General features: G+C 40.9%; 1 protein-coding gene across 1 annotated transcript in view; it reads right to left on the minus strand.

Annotated features, from left to right (window-relative positions):
- Positions 1 to 25,506, minus strand: part of LOC128654543 (germ cell-specific gene 1-like protein) — a 202,516-nt gene that overhangs the window by 83,242 nt on the left and 93,768 nt on the right. The window contains exon 2 of the mRNA XM_053708522.1: positions 13,231 to 13,278. Coding sequence (XP_053564497.1) covers positions 13,231 to 13,278 — 48 coding nt within the window. The remainder of the gene's footprint in view (positions 1 to 13,230; positions 13,279 to 25,506) is intronic.

A 25,506-nucleotide genomic window follows, 5' to 3' on the forward strand; every position in this document is an offset into this window, starting at 1 on the left:
ACGAGCTACACAGAGTTTTGGAAAAGGATCCGGAAACTTCCCCGGACTCTGATTGCAGCATTGATAAGGCAGGCAATCTATGCCTGTCGTGTGAGACAAGGTAGCTGTAGGAACACAGCGCTCCACTTGAATGCCTGTTTTATTTTAAATCTAGTAAGTGCAATTTGTTTTGCGTGTGCAGTAACTTGCAATAAAATTCCTCACTTGAGTCTCGCCCTGTGCACCTCTTTCTTCTTTTTTTTTCATGTTATTTCCAGATATGGTGAGTCCACAGCTTGAGTAATTACTGCTGGGAATATCACTCCTGACCAGCAGGAGGAGGCAAAGAGCACCACAGTTAAACTGTCACTCCCTTGCCCACAACCCCTAGTCATTTGACTGAAGAGATATGGAGAAAAAGGAGTAACACAAGGTGTAGAGGTGCCTGAGGTTATAGTCAAAAGAACAACTGTCTTAAAATAAAGGGTGGGGCCGTGGACTCATGATATCCGGAAATAAATAAATTTATCAGCTAAGCATACATTTGTTTGTTTTTCTTTCCTAAGATATGGTGAGTCCACGGCTTGAGTAATTACTGTTGGAAACCAATACCCAAACTAGAGGACACGGATAAATAGGGAAGGACAAGACAGGCAGTCCTAAACAGAAGGCACCACCGCCTGAAGAGCTTTTTTCCCAAAAGAAGCCCCAGCCGAGGCAAAAGTATAAAATTTGGAAAATTTGGAAAAAGTATATGGAAAAGACCAAGTTGCCGACTTGCAAATTTGTTCCACAGAAGCTTCATTTTTGAAAGCCCAAGAAGAGGAAACAGCTCTTGTGGAATGAGCAGTAATTCTCTCAGGAGTCTGCTGTCCAGCAGTCTCATAGCCAAATGAATTATACTTCGTATCCAAAAAGAAAGAGCAGTAGCTTTCTGACCTTTACGTTTCCCAGAGAAACAGACAAAGAAGGCAGAAGACTGGCAAACATCCTTAGTCGCCTGTAAGCAGAATTTAAGAGCATGTACAACAAATTGTGTAACAAACGTACTTTTGAAGAAGGAAGTAAACCTAACTTAGTACGAAGAACCACATTATCGGCATGAAAAATAAGATAAGGTGAATCACACTGTAGAGCTGAGAGTTCCGAGACTCTTCGAGCAGAAGAGATAGCAATAAGAAACAAAACCTTCCATGATAACAACTTAATGTCTATGGAATGTAGAGGCTCAAACGGAGCCAGCTGTAAAACTTTAAGAACCAGGTTAAGGCTCCAAGGAGGAGCAACAGACTTAAAGACAGGCCTGATTTTGACAAAGGCCTGGCAAAAAGATTGCACATCTTGCACATATGCCAAACGTTTATGTAGTAAAACTGATAAAGCAGAAAAATCCCAGGCCTTCCTGAAGAAAATATAAAATTCTAGGAATTCTAATTCTACTCCAAGAGTAGCCCTTGGATTTACACCAATAAAGATATTTACGCCATATCTTATGGTAAATCTTTCTAGTAACAGGCTTGCAAGCCTGAATCATGGTCTCAATCACCGACTTAGAAAAACTACGCTTAGACAGAATAAATCGTTCAATATTCAACTAGTTAGCTTCAGAGAAACGAGATTTGGATGAAGAAAGGGACCCTGAATAAGGAGGTCCTTCCTAAGAGATATTCTCCAAGGTGGGAGAGATGACATCGCCACTAGATCTGCAAACCAGATCCTGCGAGGCCATGTAGGGGCTATTAGAATGACTGACGCCGTCTCCTGTTTGATACGAGCAATGACTCATGGAAGGAGAGCAAACGGAGGAAACAGGTATGTCAACCGGAAAACCCAAGGAACTGCCAGAGCATCTATTAGAACGGCCTGCGGTTCTCTTGACCTTGAACCGTACCTTGGAATCTTTGCGTTCTGACGGGACACCATCAGATCAAACTCTATCAACCCCTATTTGAGGACTAAGCTGGATAACACCTCCGAATGGAGTTACTACTCCCCGGGATGAAAAGTCTGTCTGCTCAGAAAATCCACTTCCCAGTTGTCTACTCCTGGAATGTGGATGGCAGATAGACAGCAATTGTGGGTCTCTGCCCACTGAAGAATCTGAGTAACCTCCTTCATGGCTTAGGAACTCCGAGATTGATGTAAGCCACAGAGGATTATGTTGTCTGACTGGAACCTGCTAAACTGGGCTAAGGACAACTGAGGCCAAGCCAAAAGAGCATTGTAAATCACCCTCAACTCCAAGATGTTGATGTGAAGAGCAGACTCATCCAGAGTCCAAAGGTCCTGAGGTTTTAACGAGTTCCAGACTGCTCGTCAGCCCAGCAGGCTGGCGTCCATGGTCACGATCACTCAGGAAGGTCTCTGAAAGCATGTGCCCTGAGACAGATGTTCCTCAGAAATCCACCACGGGAGAGAATTCCTTGACAACTGATCTAACTCTATTCTCTGAGATAGATCCGCAGGGCCATTCCATTGTCCGAGCATGCACAACTGGAGAACTCTCAAATGGAATCAAGCAAAAGGAATAATGTCCTTGAAAGCCACCATCAGACCGATTACCTCCATACATTGAACCACTTTAGGATGAGCAGTAGAATTGAAGAGAGAGGAAAGAGGAAATGATTTTGTTTTTCCTGACCTCTGTCAGAAAAATCTTCATCAATAGAGAATCTTTTATGGTCCATAAGAACACTAATCTTGTAGCAGGGGAAAGGGAGCTAGGTACTGCTAGCACACTGATACACACAGGTACTGCTAGCACACTGATACACAGGTACTGCTAGCACACTGATACACAGGTACTGAAAGTGCACTGATGCACACTGATACTGCTAGCACACTGATACACAGGTACTGCTACCACACTGATACACACTGATAAACAGGTACTGCTAGAACACTGATGCAAAGGTACTGCTAGCACACTGATACATAGGTGCTGCTAGCACACTGATACACACAGGTACTGCTAACACACTGATACACACAGGTACTGCTAGTACACTGATACACAGGTCCTGCTAACACACTGATACACAGGTACTGCTAGCACACTGATACACAGGTACTGCTAGCACACTGATACACACAGGCACTGCTAGCACACTGATACACACAGGTACTGCTAGCACACTGATACACAGGTACTGCTAGCACACTGATACACAGGTACTGCTAGCACACTGATACACAGGTACTGCTAGCACACTGATACACAAAGGCACTGCTAGCACACTGATACACAGGTACTGCTAGCACACTGATACACAGGTACTGCTAGTGCACTGATACACAGGTACTGCTAGCACACTGATACACAGGTACTGCTATCACACTGATACACAGGTACTGCTAGCACACTGATACACAGGTACTGCTAGCACACTGATACACACTGATACACAGGTACTGCTAGCACACTGATACACAGGTACTGCTAGCACACTGATACACAGGTACTGAAAGTGCACTGATGCACACTGATACTGCTAGCACACTAATACACAGGTACTGAAAGTGCACTGATAAACACAGGTACTGCAAGCACACTGATAAACACAGGTACTGCTAGCACACTGATAAACACAGGTACTGCAAGCACACTGATAAACACAGGTTCTGCAAGCACACTGATAAACACAGGTACTGCTAGCACACTGATACACAGGTACTGCTATCACACTGATACACACAGGTACTGCTAGCATACTGATACACAGGTACTGCTAGTGCACTGATACACAGGTACTGCTAGCACACTGATACACAGGTACTGCTAGCATACTGATACACAGGGACTGCTAACACACTGATACACAGGGACTGCTAACACACTGATACACAGGTAATGCTAGTACACTGATACACACTGATACACAGGTACTGCTAGCACACTGATACACACTGATACACAGGTACTGCTAGCATACTGATACACAGGTACTGCTAGCACACTGATACACAAGTACTGCTAGCACACTGATACACAGGTACTGCTAGCACACTGATACACACAGGTACTGCTAGCACACTGATACACAGGTACTGCTAGCACACTGATACACAGGTACTGCTAGCACACTGATACACAGGTACTGCTAGCACACTGATACACAGGTACTGCTAGCACACTGATACACAAGTACTGCTAGCACACTGATACACAGGAACTGCTAGCACACTGATACACACAGGTACTGCTAGCACACTGATACACAGGTACTGCTAGCACAATGATACACACAGGTACTGCTAGCACAATGATACACACTGGTACTGCTAGCACACTGATACACACTGGTACTGCTAGCACACTGATACACAGGTACTGCTAGCACAATGATACACACAGGTACTGCTAGCACAATGATACACACTGGTACTGCTAGCACACTGATACACAGGTACTGCTAGCATACTGATACACAGGTACTGCTAGCACACTGTTACACACTGATACACACAGGTACTGCAAGCACACTGTTAAACACAGGTACTGCTAGCACACTAGGCTTGCCACCTCGGCCATGTTTTCCTGAACACACATGAGTTACACATGCTGAAGGGTTTGCAGGGAGGAACATATATTCTGCTGTTTATCAGCACTATTCATGTGATGTCTAGAAACACAATACATGTTCCGCCCTGCTTACCCTGCAGCATGTGTAACTCATAAGTGTCCAGGAAAACATGGCCGAGGTGGCAACCCTATAGCACACTGATGCACACTGGTCTGAGGCGGAAAACGTTAGGCAGTAACTTAAAACTCCCTCTTTGACTTCAATCCCTCCCCTTGAGAATGCTGAATGGTCAGAAAACTTCATAAGCTTCACCTGACAGACTGATAGAACCTGTTAATTTATTCACTGCTTCTTCCTGGTTTTCATTCATTGGCTAAAGCCTGTCTGTATAATAAAAATGAGGCCCCGGTCGATTGCCTAAGAGAGGAGGGGCCAGTGACCTCACTCTAGGCGTAGGGCGTGTCTTCTGAGCCGTTGCTCACTTTCTCCTCAGCATCGGAAGAAGCGGACCTGGAAAGAAGCGTTCCTGTACTTACCTGGAAAGAAGCGTTCCTGTAGTTACCATGGCGGATCTTCAATCGATTCTCGGCACGGTCCAGGAGCTGGTGAGGACGAAGGGAGTCGATTGGTTGAAGAAGAGACTGGTCCCTGAAGAGGTCGGCGGATCCGGAGGAGCGGAGACGGCGGGTGCAGGAGCATCTAGGCCTGTTCGGAGATCTCGTCCACCGGAGAGGCTAAGTCCATCGAGTGGCAGGAGGCGGGAGTCCAGCAGCAGAGGAAGAAGATCGGTGAAGGCGTCGTCAGAAGGAGGAGTTCCAGCGCAACGGGCGGTGCAGGCCTGCACCGTCGCATCCAAGGTCGGGGTTGGCAGCAAGCGTCGGAGCAGGAGCAGAGTCACCGGCGACCAGGATGAGTTATGGATTCCGGTACCGGAGCCTGGGACAGGTCATTTTTTCTCTCTTTCAGGTTGCGGTGAGGTGTCCGGTGGGGAGCAAATGGCAGAGGAGGCCGCAATGGGGGCAATAGAGAGCAATTCAGATGAAGAGGCCCCTTCAGTTTTGGCGCCTTTTTGAGAACAGGTAACGGCCTTTTCAGGCCCAGCCGGCATGTCTGACAGGACGAGCTTTACGGCCTCAGGGCCTGGGGGGAATCAAAATCAGGACATTACGGCTCTTATTAAAGATGCCAGGGGTAATACAAATGTGTATTTTGTGAGTGGGAGCACTAGGCCCGAGGCCAATGTGTCAGCAGAATCAGCTAGGAGAGCATTAAACTTTGACGACCCTGGAAATAAAGGGTCTGGTAGAAAGGCATTAAAGAAGACTAAGCATTGTGATTCGGTTTCCGGACAAGATTACATTGTGTCCAAGGATGCTAGACTAGTTGGAAGGGATGAGGTGGGAAGGAGTACTGATAATTATAGTTTAGGTTCAGATAATAGACAGAGTAGTAGGGAGAGGAATATTTTTGGTAGTCAGAGTATTAAGGATCTCAGGGGGGCTGCCGTTAGGCAGGGTAATGTTTCCTTTTCTCCAGTTGTTTTTCAGGGTAGGTGTGACACGGCAGGACAGAAGGAATTCACTCGCCGGAGTGAACATGAAGATGGAGATTCCTTATGGATTGAGGATCATTATAGTGACTTTGGAGAGGAAGAGGAGCAATTGACATCTGTTTCAGGACCAGTTGCTTCAGAACAGGTAGGGGGTATGGAAATGTTGTCACATTTAATTAGGGCACTGATTCCTGAAAAAAGGGAGAATATTAATAGTAGCGTTATTGATAGGAGTTTTCACTCAGTTGAGGATAGGGAAAGTTTTGCTAGGCCTATCTCTGATAAGGGGAACAGGGCAGCTAATTTAGACGTTAGTGGTGGGTGTGTAGCTAACAGGGGTTACGCATCCTCTCGGTCACAGGGCAGTTCAGGAGGAAGAGACAGACAAGAAAGAAGATCCAGGATTCCAGTTGCACGGCGTCGGGTAAGATCCCGGTCGCCTGTTAGCGTCAGAAAGAATCAGGAGTCAGGAGAAAAGGCTGTTTGGGGTACTCTCGACAGTCAGTCAAGGGAGAGAGTGAGATACAGGAGATCTAGGACTCCGGATAGAAGGAGTCATAAAGAAGGGGATGGTCTGAGGCAGGGAAGTGAACCTAGGAAGCAGGTATATCAAAGGAAGGTTCTAATGTTTCATGTGTTGATGGTATGAGTAGTGGTGCGATTCCTGTGCAAAATGTGAATGTTTCGGATGATCGTTGTGAGGTGCTATTAATAGGTCTAAAGGATTTAGTATCTCAAATGGAAAGTGGTTCTCATTCTAATATTAGCGTTCCCTCGGGCCCAGTGGGCGCTTGGGTTTCTCAGCACATGGCATCTGGGGGAGGTCCCCCGGACCAGGCTGGTTCTGTTGCATCTGGTATTCCTTCAGTTTCTGGTCAGGTTAGAATATCTGACCAGGCCCTTAGGCGGCCTTGTCTGTGTTCAGTTGGGCCTTTGGGCATTCATCTTTCTAAAGATATAAAAGAAAAAATTTGGAGGCGTGAATTTATTGAGATATTTTCTCTGCTTCCGGTGGATCAAAGTTTTGACAGTAAGGATGATTCAAAGAGTGATTCTGGTAAGAAGGATGAGGATGAGCGTAGAAAGAGATTTAGGAAGATTCCTAAAACGTTATCTAACTGGTCTAGGGCCTTTTGCATTTTGGCTAGTGTGATCGGTGAGAGGAACCCAGAGCTGTGTTCTTCCCTTTTTTGCTATTTGGACGAGATAGCTAGTGCTTGTCGTACTTATGGCGGTCTGGCATGGTGGAAGTATGACGAACAATTCCGTCAACGTCTGGCGGTTCGTCCTGAGATGCTTTGGGATGATAGGGACATGGGTATTTGGCTGGAGCTTATGACTCCTTTAAGGTCAGCTCAGTCCTTTCGGGGTTCAGGAGTTGTTGCCGGTGCATCATCTTCCTCGTCATCTGCGGTGGCCTTTAGGAAAGGTCTCTGTTTTCAGTTCAATGAGGGAGCGTGTAAATTCGGTTCAGCTTGTAAGTACAAGCATGAATGCTCCTTTTGTGGAGGAGTTCATTCCAGTGTCAAGTGCTTTAAGAGGGTTAAATCTTCATCAAAAGTTGAGAGTGTCATTCAAGGCCAAGACTCCGGTGAAGGTAAAAAAGATGGAGCCTTGGTTAAGGTTGTACGGTAGGAGAAAAGGTTCGGCATCTGATGCAGAAATTTTGTTTAAGGGTTTCAATGATGGCTTTCTTATTCCTTTTGTAGTTGGGATTGAATCTGTTTTTGCTGCTAATCTTAAGTCTGCGAAAGAATTTCCTGGTGTTGTTTTGGAGAAGATTCAGAAGGAGGTGTCTCTTGGTAGAATGGCGGGACCCTTCGCTGTTCCTCCTTTTGATAATCTAAGGGTGTCTCCCTTGGGTGTTGTTCCAAAGAAGGTTCCGAATCAGTTTAGGCTTATTAAAATCACTTGTCCTTTCCGAAAGGTTTTTCGGTTAATGACAGTATTGACCCTGAATTGTCTATGGTAAGATATGCTTCTTTTGATAAGGCTTTATCATTAGTGAGAGAAGCGGGTCCTAATGCCTTGTTGGCTAAGGTGGATATTGAGTCGGCTTTTAGACTTTTACCTGTTCATCCTTCTTGTCACCACTTATTGGGATGTTTTGTAGATGGTTCCTATTTTGTGGACTTATGTTTACCTATGGGCTGCTCTATTTCGTGTTCCTTATTCGAAAAATTCAGTTGTTTTCTGGAATGGGTGGTTAAACAGATTTCTGGGCTTTCATCGGTTATCCATTATTTGGATGATTTTCTTTTCGTGGGTCCTTCCGGACTTAATTCGTGTCAGGTGCTTATGGACTCTTTTGCTGCTATGGCTGGGGATTTTGGTATTCCAATTGCCAGCGATAAGTCAGAAGGGCCTTCTTCCGTAATTAGTTTTCTGGGTATCTGCATTGATACTGTGGTTATGGAGTATAGGCTTCCTGAGGATAAAGTGAAAGATTTGTTTTTTTTGCTTGACTTTGCCCTTAAGAAAAAGAAGCTGTCATTGAAGGAAATTCAATCCTTAGTTGGTAAGCTTAATTTTGCTTGTAGGATTATCCCAGTTGGCAGGATTTTCTGCAGGAGATTGTCGTTGTCAACAGTTGGGGTTAAGTTTCCCCATTTTAGGATACGTCTGTCTGCTCATGTTAAGGAGGATTTATGTGTTTGGAAGGCCTTCTTAAAGGAGTTTAATGGTAATTCTTTAATTCAATCTGCTGAAATTTTGAACAGTGAGTTGCATCTATTTACTGATGCTTCTGGAGCACATGGTTTTGGTGCTTTGTTTGGTAACTGGGAGTTATTCCCGTTAGTGGTGGCTTTGAGGAACTGGGGTTGCGAGTTCGAAAACAAAAAGGTGACTTTTCATTCTGATAACTTGGGTGTTGTTTTTGCCATCAATCGTTTATCATCGAGCTCTAAACCGGTAATTGGTTTAATCAGAATGTTTGTTTTCGAATGTATGAAGCATAATGTGTATTTTAGAGCTGTTCACGTTCCTGGAAAGGAGAATGTTGGGGCTGATGCTCTTTCTCGTTTTCAGTGGCAGAGGTTTCGAGAGGCTGTTCCGGATGCAGACACGGTGGGTGCCACGTGCCCGGAGGAAATGGGGTACCTGAATTTTCTAGAGTTGTGAATTGGGTGAGGGGAGCATTAGCTCCTGGTACGTGGAAGGCTTATGTGTCGGTATGGTTGATCTGGCTGAATAAACTGTTAGAAAACGATGGTCATGTGGATGAAGTGAGTTTGCTTCTGTGTTGGATTGAGGAATGGAGAGATAAAAAAATTTCTAAATCATTGATAAAAAGGAACATGGCGGCATTGTCCTTTTTGTTTAAAATGTTGGATTGGTCTGATTTGTCCAAAAATGTTTGTATACGTATGGCGGTGAGAGGTTTGTTGAGGCGTAAGGTAGCTTTGGATAAGAGACGTCCTTTAGTTTTTTCTATAGTTGAGAGAATGGTGTTGGTTTTACCTAAGGTTTGTTTTTCTAGTTTTGAGGTTCTATTATTCAAGGCTTCATTTTTGTTAGCATTTTTTGGTGCTTTTAGAATTTCAGAATTGGTTTCTGCTAATCGTTGGAGTCAAGGTGGTTTTATGTTGGATGATGTTGTTTTAAATGAACACAATGTTTTGTTATGGTTAAAGAAATCGAAAACGGATCAAGAAGGTAGGGGTTGTTGGGTTTGTTTGAATGAAATTGGTGGGGTGTGCTGCCCAGTTACGGCAGTTAAGGATTATTTATGTTATAGAGATCAGTCAGTTGGGGGAGCTTTATTGATTCACGAGGATGGATCCTCTTTATCTCGCTTTCAATTTGAATCTGTTATGAGAAAAGCTTTGGAGTATATTGGTATTAATAGTAAGGATTTTGGGTGCCATTCTTTTAGGATTGGGGCAGCTACGGAAGCTAGCATTCTGGGTTTGAATGAAAGTGTGGTTAAAAGGATTGGGAGGTGGAAGTCTGAATGTTTTAGGTCTTATGTTAGGCCAGATTTAGTGTGCTAGTTTTTGTTTCAGCAGGTCCCCCGCATTGTTGGATCGTGGGACATTCCTATGTTTACTGGGCGAGAAAGGCGGCTTCATGTAAAGATTCTGGGTGTCAGCTTGGTTGCCCTTCTGAGAATGTGTTTATTAAATGGTTTGGCATTAGGGGTATGAAATGGGAGCAATTGGTTGGGCAAGTCATTAGCTGGGCTAGACTTTTCATCCTCCTAACATTCTAGTGATTCACGCAGGGGGTAATGACCTGGGTTTTATGTCTCAAAAAGGTTTAATAGACATGATTAAGTGGGATATTATTAGGTTGAAGGAATTATTTCCCCGAATCACAATTGTTTGGTCTGACATAGAATGCAGAATCTCCTGGAGATCAGCTTGGGATATTAGGCATTTGGATGGTTCTAGAAAGAAGGTCAATAGAACTATTTCTAGCTTTGTGGCCAAATTGGGTGGGTGTGCTATTAGGCATGTGGAATTTGAAGGTGAAGTGGGTAAATGTTTCTTTTTGAATGATGGTGTTCACCTTAATGAGGTAGGGCTCCATCTGTTTAATTTTAATCTAAGCGAGGGTGTGAAAAAGGCCTTAGCCCTGTGGGTTCGTGCACGATTGTAATTCGTGCAGTGGCGGGGTGCTAGCCTAAAAAATTTAAATAATTATTGTGGGTACCTCCTCAGATATGGGGAGAGGTTATGGTGGGGGCGTGCCTGGCTGAGAGCCAGTGGAAGGCACTCCCTTGTGTTTTAGGGCAAGCACTTTTAAATGAAGTTTGTGTTTAATAAAGTTTTGATCTTCATTTAATTTTATAATAAATGCGGGCTGCGGCCTTTTTCACCCATGTTCAAGTGTCTGTGTTTTTATTTATTTAGTTTAAGCATATAAAATGCCTAGATGTGTGGTCAATGAGGCCCCGGTCGATTGCCTAAGAGAGGAGGGGCCAGTGACCTCACTCTAGGCGTAGGGCGTGTCTTCTGAGCCGTTGCTCACTTTCTCCTCAGCGTCGGAAGAAGCGGACCTGGAAAGAAGCGTCCCTCCCTCCCTCCCCTTTTGTTTGGTAAGTGGCTGTCGCAGCTGGTGCGGGGTGCTAGCCTAAAAAAATTAAATAATTATTGTGGGTACCTCCTCAGATATGGGGAGAGGTTATGGTGGGGGCGTGGCTGGCTGAGAGCCAGTGGAAGGCACGCCCTTGTGTTTTAGGGCAAGCACTTTTAAATGAAGTTTGTGTTTAATAAAGTTTTGATCTTCATTTAATTTTATAATAAATGCGGGCTGCGGCCTTTTTCACCCATGTTCAAGTGTCTGTGTTTTTATTTATTTAGTTTAAGCATATAAAATGCCTAGATGTGTGGTCAAAAGCAACATCCAAAAACTACAAAGGAAAATGCAAAAGAAAATAATGCGCAATTATTTTTGTTATCGTTTAAGTTTCGTTTCCTGATACTTGAATGATCGGTATGCAAAGAAAACAGCAAAAATGCCATTTTCATTATTTTCTTTTATTCTTCTGAAAATGAATGCACATCCCAAGGAAGTAATGTCATTAAGAGGATATTATTACAAATGTAATTTCTCCTAAAATTAAGTTTTGTATTACAAAAAAATTGTAATTCATTTTATTTATTTTGATTGCTTAAGTATAGTTTAACTTTAAAAATGTTTAAAATTTACACTGCAACGAGAGATGTTTGCATCCTGCAGGTGACGCGCTATTAGTTTTTTTTTTGCTTGTGCACTACCTTCGTTCAAAATAAACTGTTAATGCAGATGGATTTGCATGTGTATCTCAAGGTTAAAGTAAAAAGTTAGCACGTAATGAAAACCCAATGTGCACTAACTTCAAGACTTCGGATATCACAACCACGTTAACTTTTCCCCATGCATAGAATAAATAAATCAGCATAAGCTTCAAGAAGGAACAGGGAATAATCATTACATATAAATTTATTAATGAACTGAAATAATGTAAAAAATAAATCAAAGCCATCTAAAAGTCCATAAAATAAATTAATATCTAATTTATACTGCAGTATTTTGGCCAATAATATTTATGGCAGTTTTTTTTGTAATCAAGGTGAGAAATTAAATTGGTTTTAGGTACTAATAGGCAAAATCCAACAATACAGACATCCCAAGTCTCCCTGAAGTTCAGGGAGTCTCCCTGATTGTAATAGCGGCTCCCTGATGCCAGCAAATGGAATGCAATCTTCCTGAAACTCCAAGTACCATGATCCAATGTGGCCCAAATCCGGAAAAGTGTTTCTTTAAGGAATGCCTTTAGTTGCTGGGACGTTATAGAACCCTCAAAGCATCAGTAACCAAAAAGCCCCCACTGATTTTAATAAAACACAAATACTACCTTATTTACTGCACGTAATTAAACTTTGTATTCTAAAATATTTAAGCATTCAACAAGCGTGCGATCACTGGAAAATAGGTTTGTTGTATGTGGTTGTGCAATAAAGCTACTTTTTTATGTGGCTTTAGTGGGAAGCTACTTTAATGATAAGTCTCTATCTTGTTCAAGGTGTCCAATATATAACTGGGGGGGGGGGGGGTGGCGGCGCAGTAGTGGGTGAAGCCACCTCCCTGAAATTAGTTTTTTCAGGTTGAGATGTCTGAAAATGGCATCACAAATGATGTATAATAAAATGACCTTTTTTCCCTTTAACATACAAATTACCTCTTTTAAGATAAACACGGAATTTAGTTCCATTTAGTATTGGATAAATAGTGCTAAGCAGCGGGCACTGCTTTGGAGCCCTTGTGGTGTATGGTGAGCCTGCTTATTGGTTGTACAACAGCTTTTTCTTAACCTCATCACATGTTCATTTGGGGTGAATGACAGGCAATCCTTTTGCAATAGTACATGCAGGAAGTGGGCATACCGTTTCTGCTGCCCGCCCTCTGCAAGGACAAGTTCCCAATTTGGGAATCTTGTCTGTCTGTCCCTTTGTACATCAAGCCCTTTGTCGTGTTTTATGAGAAATAGTCAACTTTTAAAACATTCTATATGCAAAATCAGTCTATATACCAGTCTATGTAACCCAAGACTTGAAGGGGAAGCACAAAATATACTGTTGATATCAATATTCCTGTCAGTTAAAAAAAAAATTACATTTCAATAGTAACTTTGCTGCTACAATATCTCATAACATTATAATAATATTAATAGTGAATCCGTGTTGTTACCTCGATCTGCCGGTGGTGTAAGTGTGATGAAGCTTCGACATTTCTCTCCTGAAAAATAAAAGAAATCTACATCAGAAATCACAAGCAATTCATTATAATTCAATAAAATATAGCTTAAAGGGGACATGGAAGTCAAAAATATATTAAAGGGACAGCAAATTCAAAACTAGACTCATGATTCAGATAGAACATGCAATTTTAAACAACTTTTCAATTAAATTCTATTATCAAATTTGCTTGTTATCTTGTATCCTTTGTTGAAAAGCATACTGAGTCAAGTTTAGGAGCAGCAATGTACTACTGGGAGCTAGCTTGTGATTGGTAGCTACACACATATGCTTCTTGCCATTGACTGCCAGTAGTGTATAGCTGCTCCTGAGTATACGTAGGTAACATTTACTCTTCAACAAACGATACCAAAGATAACAAAGTAAATTTGATAACAGAAGTAATTAGGGGATTGTCCTGATTAGTTAGCTCTATCCCACTGCCCCGTATTTCCTATGTATGTCATGGTTTCTCAAAGAGAAATCTGAGACCATACAAAAACACCCATAAATACTCAAACCCCATCTCCGCATTGGCTCCTCCCCCTCACTCCTGACTCTATGTTTTAAAATGAAATTGCTGGGACAAAATAATATATTTGTTACCCTGTAGCATAACACGCTTTGTCCTTACCCCTGTATCTAGGGTTGCCAGAAGTTCACACAAATACTGAACAATTAGCCGGTGGTCAGGGGTTGCCAGATGTCTGGTACTTGACTGGACAGTCTGGTTTTTTCAGCTGGCTGTGTGGTGTAATTTGCAGGAAATAGGACATGTAGGGGTAGATGTAACAAGCAGCAGATGCAGCTTCCTATGCCTGAAGTTTCTAGCTCGCCGGAAACGTAAGTTAAGAAACAGAGGTTGTACGACCGCTGCTCCTTAACTTGCCAGCCACCTTTTAGGAATTTAATAATGATAAAGGATTCATTTTTAACCACTGATTGCTACCCAACATTGCTCACTGCAGCAGTAATATTAAAAAAAAATATGAGCTCTTTTTTTCTGTCACAGCTTTAGTTAGGTGTTTGGTATTTTTCTAGCAAGCAGGCTCCTTAGCAGACAGGGGCAAATCTATCAAGCGCCATATGGAGCTTGAAGCCCCGTGTTTCTGGCGAGCCTTCACACTCACCAGAAACACCAGTTTCTCTGAGGAGGCGGCCAGACATTGCCGCAATTCAACCCGATTGAATACGATAGGATTGATTGACACCCTGCAGGGGGCAGCGTTGCACCAGCAGTTCACAAGAGCTGCTGGTGCAATGCTGAATGCGGAAAGCGTATTGGTCTCCGCATTCAGCGAGGTCTGTCGGACATGATCCGCAATGTCGGATCGTGTCCGACAGGCCTTTCATAAATAGGCCCCTAAGACTGTGATGTGCAGGTCTGGTTAATCACACTTCTATATGATATGCAATTGTGTGGCCTTGTTCTCACTAAGATGTTTTTAGAACACCTATATTATATTGTGACACTTTAACTTCAATCAAGTTCTCCATCTGCCAGTACTTCAGAGTAGGGATGGGCGAATGTTTCGCAACATTTGAAAAACGGCACAAATCGAATTTCGAATGTTTACATAACATTCTAACATTCGATTTTAGAATGTTCGGTTTCGAATTTTACGATTACATTCGAAAATATTATTTTCGAAAAATTCGAATTTAGATTGTAATAGTATTTCTAATGCTTTTTCTTTAAATGTAATATTCGAATTATGCAATACGTGTATTCGAATTCGAAAAATTCGAATTTAAATTGTAATAGTATTTATAATGCTTTTTCTTTAAATGTAATATTCGAATTATGCAATATTCTATATGGAAACATTCAAAATGATATATTTGTATCTATTATGTATCAATTTACTAGATTCCCGCCCTACCACATGAACTATTGAACTTCTGAATAGTATTTGTTAAATAGAATGTTAAATTCGAAATTTCGAATGTGGACATTCGATATAATTATAAACATTCGAATTCGAAAGTAACAATCGAAAACTGTAAATAACATTCGATTTTCGAATTTTTAAGAATATTCGTTCTTATCGACATTCAGATTTAGAATTCGAATTTCGGTAATAACATTCGTTCTACATTCGAAATTCGAAAATTTACACATTCGCCCATCCCTACTTCAGAGCCAAACAACATGCGTATATGATATATGTGAATAATCCCCTAATCTTAGCAAGCACGGCCTGGTTTAAAATACATGTAAGAAGTTAGTGTGTGAATTCACTTCCTTTGTACCACAAGATACGTTTAGCACATAAATGCAAGTATTATAGGAGTTAATACTGCTTGCATTTTTTTGCGCAGGTATTGAAAATTAGTGGTTAATATTTATTGTGCGAGCGTTAGTATGGTGCTAGCTGCAGAAATCAGGTTGGCTAAATCTAATTTATTTTAGCATGATAATTTACCAATAGATTTTTATTTGATTCTCAACTAAAGTTATTAATGGTGAATAACGCAAATATATTCTAGCACAAAACTTCTGCTTGTGAGTTATTTTGTATGTTTTCTTTGCTATACACTTACTATGTTTTGTGCATATTAGTCTTAGCGCATACACACGTGTTACATTCACATATACATTGGTACACCCTTGTTACTATGTCCTCTCCTCACTTTGTCATATACCTTTCCCCTAAACCCCTTACACAACTCCTCAAACTTTTTTTCTTATTATGTGGCCATGCAACGAAGTTGCAGGACAACCTATTATTATTGATAGGATTATTATTTTTCTTATTATTCCGCCAAGCTTTTTATTCAATTGACCATAACTGCTTAACTGTTTGTACAAAGCTCTTGAAATCAAGTATGTTGGTACAGCCTATTGCTCTGCTACATTTCATGCAAAATTGAACTCATAGGTCACATGCTCTGGCAAAATTTAACTCATAGGTCACATGCTCTAGCAGCCATATTGCTTTTTGCAACAAATTTCGACAAATGCTTAAAAATCTTTAGCTCTAGAACTGCTTATGTTACAACTTTGAAACTTGCTGTGCTTAGTGCTACTATGACCTAGATTTGCTATTGCTCAAGAGAAGTGCCTTGGTCACATGATGTGGCAGCCATCTTGCATTTTGCAAAAATCTTCAAACATCTTCTCTTAAACCGCTTAGTTCAATGATGCGCAATTTTGCACATATGCTCCTGGCAATGTCCTCTACCAAGTTTGTTCAAACTGCGATTTTTCCATAATCAACTTGGCTGCCATGAGACATTAACCTTTTTATCAACATTTAATTGCATAAATTTGCACTTTATGCATTAGTTTTACAATATTTAACAATATTACAGTGTAATAGACACATGATTACACAAAGGGGCCTATTTAACAAAGGTCTGTCGGACCTGATCCAACAGTGCGGATCAGGTCCGACAGACCATTGCACAAGCAGCTCTTGTGAGCTGCTGGTGCAACGCCGCCCCCTGCAGATTTGCGGCCAATAGGCCACCAGCAGGGGGTATCAAACAACCCGATCGTACTCGATCGGGTTGAATTGCGGCAATGTCTGTCCGCCTGCTCAGAGCAGGTGGACAGGTTATGGAGCAGCGGTCTTTAGGCTTGCCAGAAACAAGGGCCCTCAAGCTCCATTTGGAGCTTAATAAATGGGCCCCATAGTCATAAACCTCAAAGACAATATTGCAGTTAAAATTCGCACTGCACAGTCGCCTTTGTGAAATAAAAGATTTGCACATTTTCATGAAACTTCTGCAAATTGTAGAGGTTAATAGTAAGCATTAGTGTGTGCAATATGAAAGCCATACATCACACGGTGTGGCGGCCATTTTGTTTCGTATGCGCTGTTTTTAAAAACTACAAAAATCTTCTTCTCTGAATCCGCTTATGAGACAGACATGAAACTTGGTTTATAGAGTTATCTTATGACCAATATTCAGATTTGTTCAAATGGTCATGTGGTTTGGCAGCCATTTTGAATTGTTTAAAATTGGTTAGTGATATTTTAAAATTAATAATAAACAAAAACCGTTTGAAAAAAAATAATTTATTTTGGCCATGTTTATTGACATCAATGATGCGCACTGTTGTGCATAATATTGAGGCTGTATATCTTATGATCGGGCAGCCATCTTGGTTTAAGCAAAAATATCGAAAAAAAAACTACAAAAATCTTCTTTTCCGAAACCCCTTATGGGACAGACTTGAAATTTTGTTTATATAGTTATCTTATGACTAACATTCAGATTTGTTCAAGAGAAGTTGATAGGTCATGTGGTTTGGCAGCCATTTTGAATTGTTCAAAAATGCTTAACAATATTTTTTAATTAATTATAAAACAAAAACCGTTTTACAAAATTGCTTTATTTTTGCCATGTTTATTGACATCTATGGTGAGTGAGAACTATTGTGCATAATATGGAGGCTGTATATCATATGATCTGGCAGCCTTTTTGTTTTACGCGAAAATGTAACAAATCTATTCTCTCTGCAACCGCTTATGTTAGAACTGTGAAACTTGATGTATAACCTTATATTGATACCTAGAGTCACTGTTGGTCATGTTGAAGGAATTGGTCATAAGCTGTGGCAGCCATATTGGTTTACGCAAACATTTCGAAAATGTGTGTTCTTTGCAACCGCTTATGTTAAAGATGTGAAAGTTGCTGTATAACCATAAATTGTGACCTATAATTAGATCTGTTTGTGTTGAAAGTATTAGTCATATTGTGTGGCAGCCATCTTGAAAAACGCAAACATTTTGAAAATGTGTTTTCTTATCAACTGCTTATGGTAGAAAACTGTAAAAACTTGCTTTATAGCTTTATTTTGTGACTTAGCTGCTTGTATGCCATTGCAAAGGCGATGCGCTTGGCCACCTCTATTGCTGCTTGCAGCTATATTTTGTTATTGAATCTTTGTTTCAAATTTATTCAACTTTAAAGGGACATTAAATACTAAATACATTTTTTGCGCCCATCTCTAATTATGGGTGCTGCCACATTTTGGAACTTAGATTACACAGCAGGTATCTGAAAGAGAGTGGCTGCACATGTTCAAAACAAACAGCACTGGATTGCAGAGAAAGCTAGATTTCAATATGGCAGCACACATAATTAGAGGGAGGTGGGAACAGACTCAATACCATGCTTATAAAATGTATTTAGGGCTAGTTTACAAGTGGAGCGCTAAATTATTATTATTATTTTTTATTCAATAACTGCACAAGGCTGTATGGTGGGCTACCAATGCTTTGCTCTTTCCATTCAGTGTACAGGGAGAGATATGTCTGTATTGGGCATATTAAAACGTTTTGGTTATATATGTAACCAACAACTAGTAAAAAAACATTGTTTTGGACGATTGGTAAAAAATTGTTTTGGACGAATTAATAAAAAATATTTTTATTTTGTTTCATTTTATTTTCGTTTAGGGGAAATTAAACACAAAGGCCTAGATTTAGAGTTTGGCGTTAGCCGTGAAAACCAGCGTTAGAGGCTCCTAACGCTGGTTTTAGGCTACCGCCGGTATTTGGAGTCACTCAAAATAGGGTCTAACGCTCACTTTCCAGCCGCGACTTTTCCATACCGCAGATCCCCTTACGTAAATTGCGTATCCTATCTTTTCAATGGGATCTTTCTAACTCCGGTATTTAGAGTCGTTTCTGAAGTGAGCGTTAGACATCTAACGACAAAACTCCAGCCGCAGGAAAAAAGTCAGTAGTTAAGAGCTTTCTGGGCTAACGCCGGTTTCTAAAGCTCTTAACTACTGTACTCTAAAGTACACTAACACCCATAAACTACCTATGTACCCCTAAACTGAGGTCCCCCCACATCGCCGACACTCTAAAAAAAATTTTTTTTTAACCCCTAATCTGCCGACCGCCACCTACGTTATCCTTATGTACCCCTAATCTGCTGCCCCTAACACCGCCGACCCCTGTATTATATTTATTAACCCCTAATCTGCCCCCCTCAACGTCGCCTCCACCTGCCTACACTTATTAACCCCTAATCTGCCGACCGCAAAGCGCCGCCACCTACGTTATCCTTATGTACCCCTAATCTGCTGCCCCTAACACCGCCGACCCCTATATTATATTTATTAACCCCTAATCTGCCCCCCACAACGTCGCCTCCACCTGCCTACACTTATTAACCCCTAATCTGCCGACCGGACCTGAGCGCTACTATAATAAAGTTATTAACCCCTAATCCGCCTCACTAACCCTATCATAAATAGTATTAACCCCTAATCTGCCCTCCCTAACATCGCCGACACCTAACTTCAATTATTAACCCCTAATCTGCCGACCGAATCTCGCCGCTATTTTAATAAATGTATTAACCCCTAAAGCTAAGTCTAACCCTAATACTAACACCCCCCTTAAATATAATTTAAATCTAACTAAATTAATTAACTCTTATTAAATAAATTATTCCAATTTAAAGCTAAATACTTACCTGTAAAATAAATCCTAATATAGCTACAATATAAATTATAATTATATTATAGCTATTTTAGGATTTATATTTATTTTACAGGTAACTTTGTATTTATTTTAACCAGGTACAATAGCTATTAAATAGTTAAGAACTATTTAATAGCTAAAATAGTTAAAATAATTACAAATTTACCTGTAAAAGAAATCCTAACCTAAGTTACAAATAAACCTAACACTAGACTATCAATAAATTAATTAAATAAACTACCTACAATTACCTACAATTAACCTAACACTACACTATCAATAAATTAATTAAATACAATTGCTACAAAGAAATACAATTAAATAAACTAGCTAAAGTACAAAAAATAAAAAAGAACTAAGTTACAAAAAATAAAAAATTATTTACAAACATAAGAAAAATATTACAACAATTTTAAACTAATTACACCTACTCTAAGCCCCCTAATAAAATAACAAAGCCCCCCAAAATAAAAAAATGCCCTACCCTATTCTAAAATTACTAAAGTTCAAAGCTCTTTTACCTTACCAGCCCTGAACAGGGCCCTTTGCGGGGCATGCCCCAAGAAATTCAGCTCTTTTGCCTGTAAAAAAAAACATACAATACCCCCCCCCAACATTACAACCCACTACCCACATACCCCTAATCTAACCCAAACCCCCCTTAAATAAACCTAACACTAAGCCCCTGAAGATCATCCTACCTTGTCTTCACCATACCAGGTTCACCGATCGGTCCAGAGGAGCTCCTCCGATGTCCTGATCCAAGCCCAAGCGGGGGGCTGAAGAGGTCCATGATCCGGCTGAAGTCTTCATCCAAGCGGGCCAGAAGAGGTCTTCCATCCGATTGAAGTCTTCATCCAAGCGGCATCCATCCGGAGCGAAGCGGCAGCATCCTGAAGACCTCCACCGCGGAACATCCATCCTGGCCAACGACTGAACGACGAATGACGGTTCCTTTAAATGACGTCATCCAAGATGGCGTCCCTCGAATTCCGATTGGCTGATAGGATTCTATCAGCCAATCGGAATTAAGGTAGGAATATTCTGATTGGCTGATGGAATCAGCCAATCAGAATCAAGTTCAATCCGATTGGCTGATCCGATCAGCCAATCAGATTGAGCTCGCATTCTATTGGCTGTTCCGATCAGCCAATAGAATGCAAGCTCAATCTGATTGGCTGATTGGATCAGCCAATCGGATTGAACTTGATTCTGATTGGCTGATTCCATCAGCCAATCAGAATATTCCTACCTTAATTCCGATTTGCTGATAGAATCCTATCAGCCAATCGGAATTCGAGGGACGCCATCTTGGATGACGTCATTTAAAGGAACCGTCATTCGTCGTTCAGTCGTCGGCCAGGATGGATGTTCCGCGGTGGAGGTCTTCAGGATGCTGCCGCTTCGCTCCGGATGGATGCCGCTTGGATGAAGACTTCAATCGGATGGAAGACCTCTTCTGGCCCGCTTGGATGAAGACTTCAGCCGGATCATGGACCTCTTCAGCCCCCCGCTTGGGCTTGGATCAGGACATCGGAGGAGCTCTTCTTGACCGATCGGTGAACCTGGTATGGTGAAGACAAGGTAGGATGATCTTCAGGGGCTTAGTGTTAGGTTTATTTAAGGGGGGTTTGGGTTAGATTAGGGGTATGTGGGTGGTGGGTTGTAATGTTGGGGGGGTATTGTATGTTTTTTTTTACAGGCAAAAGAGCTGAATTTCTTGGGGCATGCCCCGCAAAGGGCCCTGTTCAGGGCTGGTAAGGTAAAAGAGCTTTGAACTTTAGTAATTTAGAATAGGGTAGGGCATTTTTTTATTTTGGGGGGCTTTGTTATTTTATTAGGGGGCTTAGAGTAGGTGTAATTAGTTTTAAATTGTTGTAATATTTTTCTTATGTTTGTAAATAATTTTTTATTTTTTGTAACTTAGTTCTTTTTTATTTTTTGTACTTTAGCTAGTTTATTTAATTGTATTTCTTTGTAGCAATTGTATTTAATTAATTTATTGATAGTGTAGTGTTAGGTTAATTGTAGGTAATTGTAGGTAGTTTATTTAATTAATTTATTGATAGTCTAGTGTTAGGTTTAATTGTAACTTATGTTAGGATTTATTTTACAGGTAAATTTGTAATTATTTTAACTATTTTAGCTATTAAATAGTTCTTAACTATTTAATAGCTATTGTACCTGGTTAAAATAAATACAAAGTTACCTGTAAAATAAATATAAATCCTAAAATAGCTATAATATAATTATAATTTATATTGTAGCTATATTAGGATTTATTTTACAGGTAAGTATTTAGCTTTAAATTGGAATAATTTATTTAATAAGAGTTAATTAATTTCGTTAGATTTAAATTATATTTAACTTAGGGGGGTGTTAGTATTAGGGTTAGACTTAGCTTTAGGGGTTAATACATTTATTAGAATAGCGGCGAGATTCGGTCGGCAGATTAGGGGTTAATAATTGAAGTTAGGTGTCGGCGATGTTAGGGAGGGCAGATTAGGGGTTAATACTATTTATGATAGGGTTAGTGAGGCGGATTAGGGGTTAATAACTTTATTATAGTAGCGCTCAGGTCCGGTCGGCAGATTAGGGGTTAATAAGTGTAGGCAGGTGGAGGCGACGTTGTGGGGGGCAGATTAGGGGTTAATACATATAATATAGGGGTCGGCGGTGTTAGGGGCAGCAGATTAGGGGTACATAGGGATAATGTAAGTAGCGGCGGTTACGGAGCAGAAGATTAGGGGTTAATAATAATATGCAGGGGTCAGCGATAGCGGGGGCGGCAGATTAGGGGTTAATAAGTGTAAGGTTAGGGGTGTTTAGACTCGGGGTACATGTTAGAGTGTTAAGTGCAGACGTAGGAAGGGTTACCGCATAGCAAACAATGGGGCTGCGTTAGGAGCTGAACGCGGCTTTTTTGCAGGTGTTTGGTTTTTTTTCAGCTCAAACAGCCCCATTGTTTCCTATGGGGGAATCGTGCACAAGCACGTTTTTGAGGCTGGCCGCGTCCGTAAGCAACTCTGGTATCGAGAGTTGAAGCTGCGTTAAAAATGCTCTACGCTCCTTTTTTGGAGCCTAACGCAGCCTTTATGTGGACTCTCGATACCAGAGTTATTTTTATGGTGCGGCCAGAAAAAAGCCGGCGTTAGTTTTTCGGGTCGTTACCGACAAAACTCCAAATCTAGGCCAAAATGTTTCTTTCATTATTGAGATAGAGCATACAATTTTAAACAACTTTTCAATTAACTTATTTTATATTTTGCTAAGTTCTCCTGATCCTTAGCAGAAATAGCTACATAGGTAGGCTCTGGATCACAAGAGAATGAAGCAAAATTGATAATAAAAGTAAATTGAAAAGTTGTATAAAAAAGGTATGCTCTATCTAAAGCAGCGGTAGCCAACCAGTGGTCCGTGGACCACTGGTGGTTCACGAGAAGATGTTGGTGGTCCTTGACACCATCAAGCAGGAATTAATCTCCTCTGATGGTGTCACCATCATCGCTCCGCAACTCCCTATAGTGCCTGGCTAAACATAAGTGAAAACTGACGGAGGAGGAGTTAAATTACAATCTCCCTACGCACGTTGCATAATACTGAGCAACTTGCGTAGCTAGATTGTATTTTTAACTCCTCCCACCAGGCTCACTGCTCAGAGGAAGATGCTTCCATTCTAAAGCCAGAAGAGGTTTTTATAGTCTTGGCTTGAAATAGTGGAATTAAAGTATATAAAAAAAGAAAATCTTAAAAACAAAAATTCTCGTATTTAATTTATTTTCTTCCCTATACCTGTCTCTTTGTAGTAGTTTTCCTAATTCCTTCAGATTGATTTACATCACTGTTTGTCTTCCTAACCCTCCATTTTCTTTCTCTTTTTTACTAAATATTAATTATTTTTATTCTAAGAATTTCCCCACGCACAAAGCAATTCCACCTGAATTCCAGTAATTGCCATCCAGCAGATCAGCCATTTCCCACCTGTATTATAGTAAATGCCAGTAAACTCAGTTTAGATCACATCCATATTGAGACAAGCTTTCTGATATGAACTTAATTTATGACTCCAATGTCTGTCCATGATCATAAGTAGTTTTGAATAATTCCTAAATGGGGAGGTAACTTGGAAGTCTTGTGGTCCTTTTAAACATAATTCATTTTTCCCACTTTCTGCCTCTATGTTTCCAGCTCAAAAGTTGTCATTTACCCTTCATCTGTCATTTGAAAGTATTCTCAAAGTTCCGTCATTCAGTTAGTTAATTCCAAAAAATAATTCTTAAAAATGTCTAAATATATACATAATGTAAACTTAGGTATGGTTATACTAGTTATGTACAGTATGTTTCTGTATGTACAGTGGGGCAAAAAAGTATTTAGTCAGCCACCAATTGTGCAAGTTCTCCCACTTAAGAAGATGAGAGAGGCCTGTAATTTTCATCATAGGTATACCTCAACTATGAGAGACAAAATGTGGAAACAAATACAGAAAATCACATTGTCTGATTTGGAAAGAATTTATTTGCAAATTATGGTGGAAAATAAGTATTTGGTCAATATCAAAAGTTCATCTCAATACTTTGTTATATTTCTTTGTTGGCAATGACAGAGGTCAAACGTTTTCTGTAAGTCTTCACAAGGTTGTCACACACTGTTGCTGGTACGTTGTCCCATTCCTGCATGCAGATCTCCTCTAGAGCAGTGATGTTTTGGGGCTGTCACTGGGAAACACAGACTTTCAACTCCCTCCAAAGGTTTTCTATGGGATTGAGATCCAGGACCTTGAAATGCTTCTTACGAAGCCACTCCTTCGTTGCCCGGGCGGTGTGTTTGGGATCATTGTCATGTTGAAAGACCCAGCCACGTTTCATCTTCAATGCCCTTGCTGATGGAAGGAGGTTCGCACTCAAAATCTCACGATACATGACCCCATTCATTCTTTCATGAACACGGATCAGTCGTCCTGTTCCCTTTGCAGAGAAACAGCCCCAAAGCATGATGTTGCCACCCCCATGCTTCACAGTAGGTATGGTGTTCTTTGGTTGCAACTCAGCATTCTTTCTCCTCCAAACACGACGAGTTGTGTTTCTACCAAACAGTTCTACTTTGGTTTCATCTGACCATATGACATTCTCCCAATCTGCTTCTGTATCATCCAAATGCTCTCTAACATACTTCAGACGGGCCCGGACATGTACTGGCTTAAGCAGGGGGACACGTCTGGTACTGCAGGATCTGAGTCCCTGGCGGCGTAGTGTGTTACTGATGGTAGCCTTTGTTACGTTGGTCCCAGCTCTCTGCAGGTCATTCACTAGGTCCCCCCGTGTGGTTCTGGGATCACCGTTCTTGTGATCATTTTGACCCCAAGGGGTGAGATCTTGCGTGGAGCCCCAGATCGAGGGAGATTATCAGTGGTCTTGTATGTCTTCCATTTTCTAATTATTTCTCCCACAGTTGATTTCTTCACACCAAGCTGCTTGCCTATGTCAGATTCAGTCTTCCCAGCCTAGTGTAGGTATACAATTTTGTTTCTGGTGTCCTTCGACAGCTCTTTGGTCTTCACCATAGTGGAGTTTGGAGTGTGACTGTTTGAGGTTGTGGACAGGTGTCTTTTATACTGATAACAAGCTCAAACAGGTGCCATTAATACAGGTAATGAGTGGAGGACAGAGAAGCCTCTTAAAGAAGAAGATACAGGTCTGTGAGAGCCAGAAATCTTGCTTGTTTGTAGGTGACCAATTACTTATTTTCCACCATAATTTGCAAATAAATTGTTTCCAAAT

This window comes from Bombina bombina, chromosome 1 (genome assembly GCF_027579735.1).
Source record: "Bombina bombina isolate aBomBom1 chromosome 1, aBomBom1.pri, whole genome shotgun sequence".
NCBI classification, from domain to species: Eukaryota; Metazoa; Chordata; class Amphibia; order Anura; family Bombinatoridae; genus Bombina; species Bombina bombina.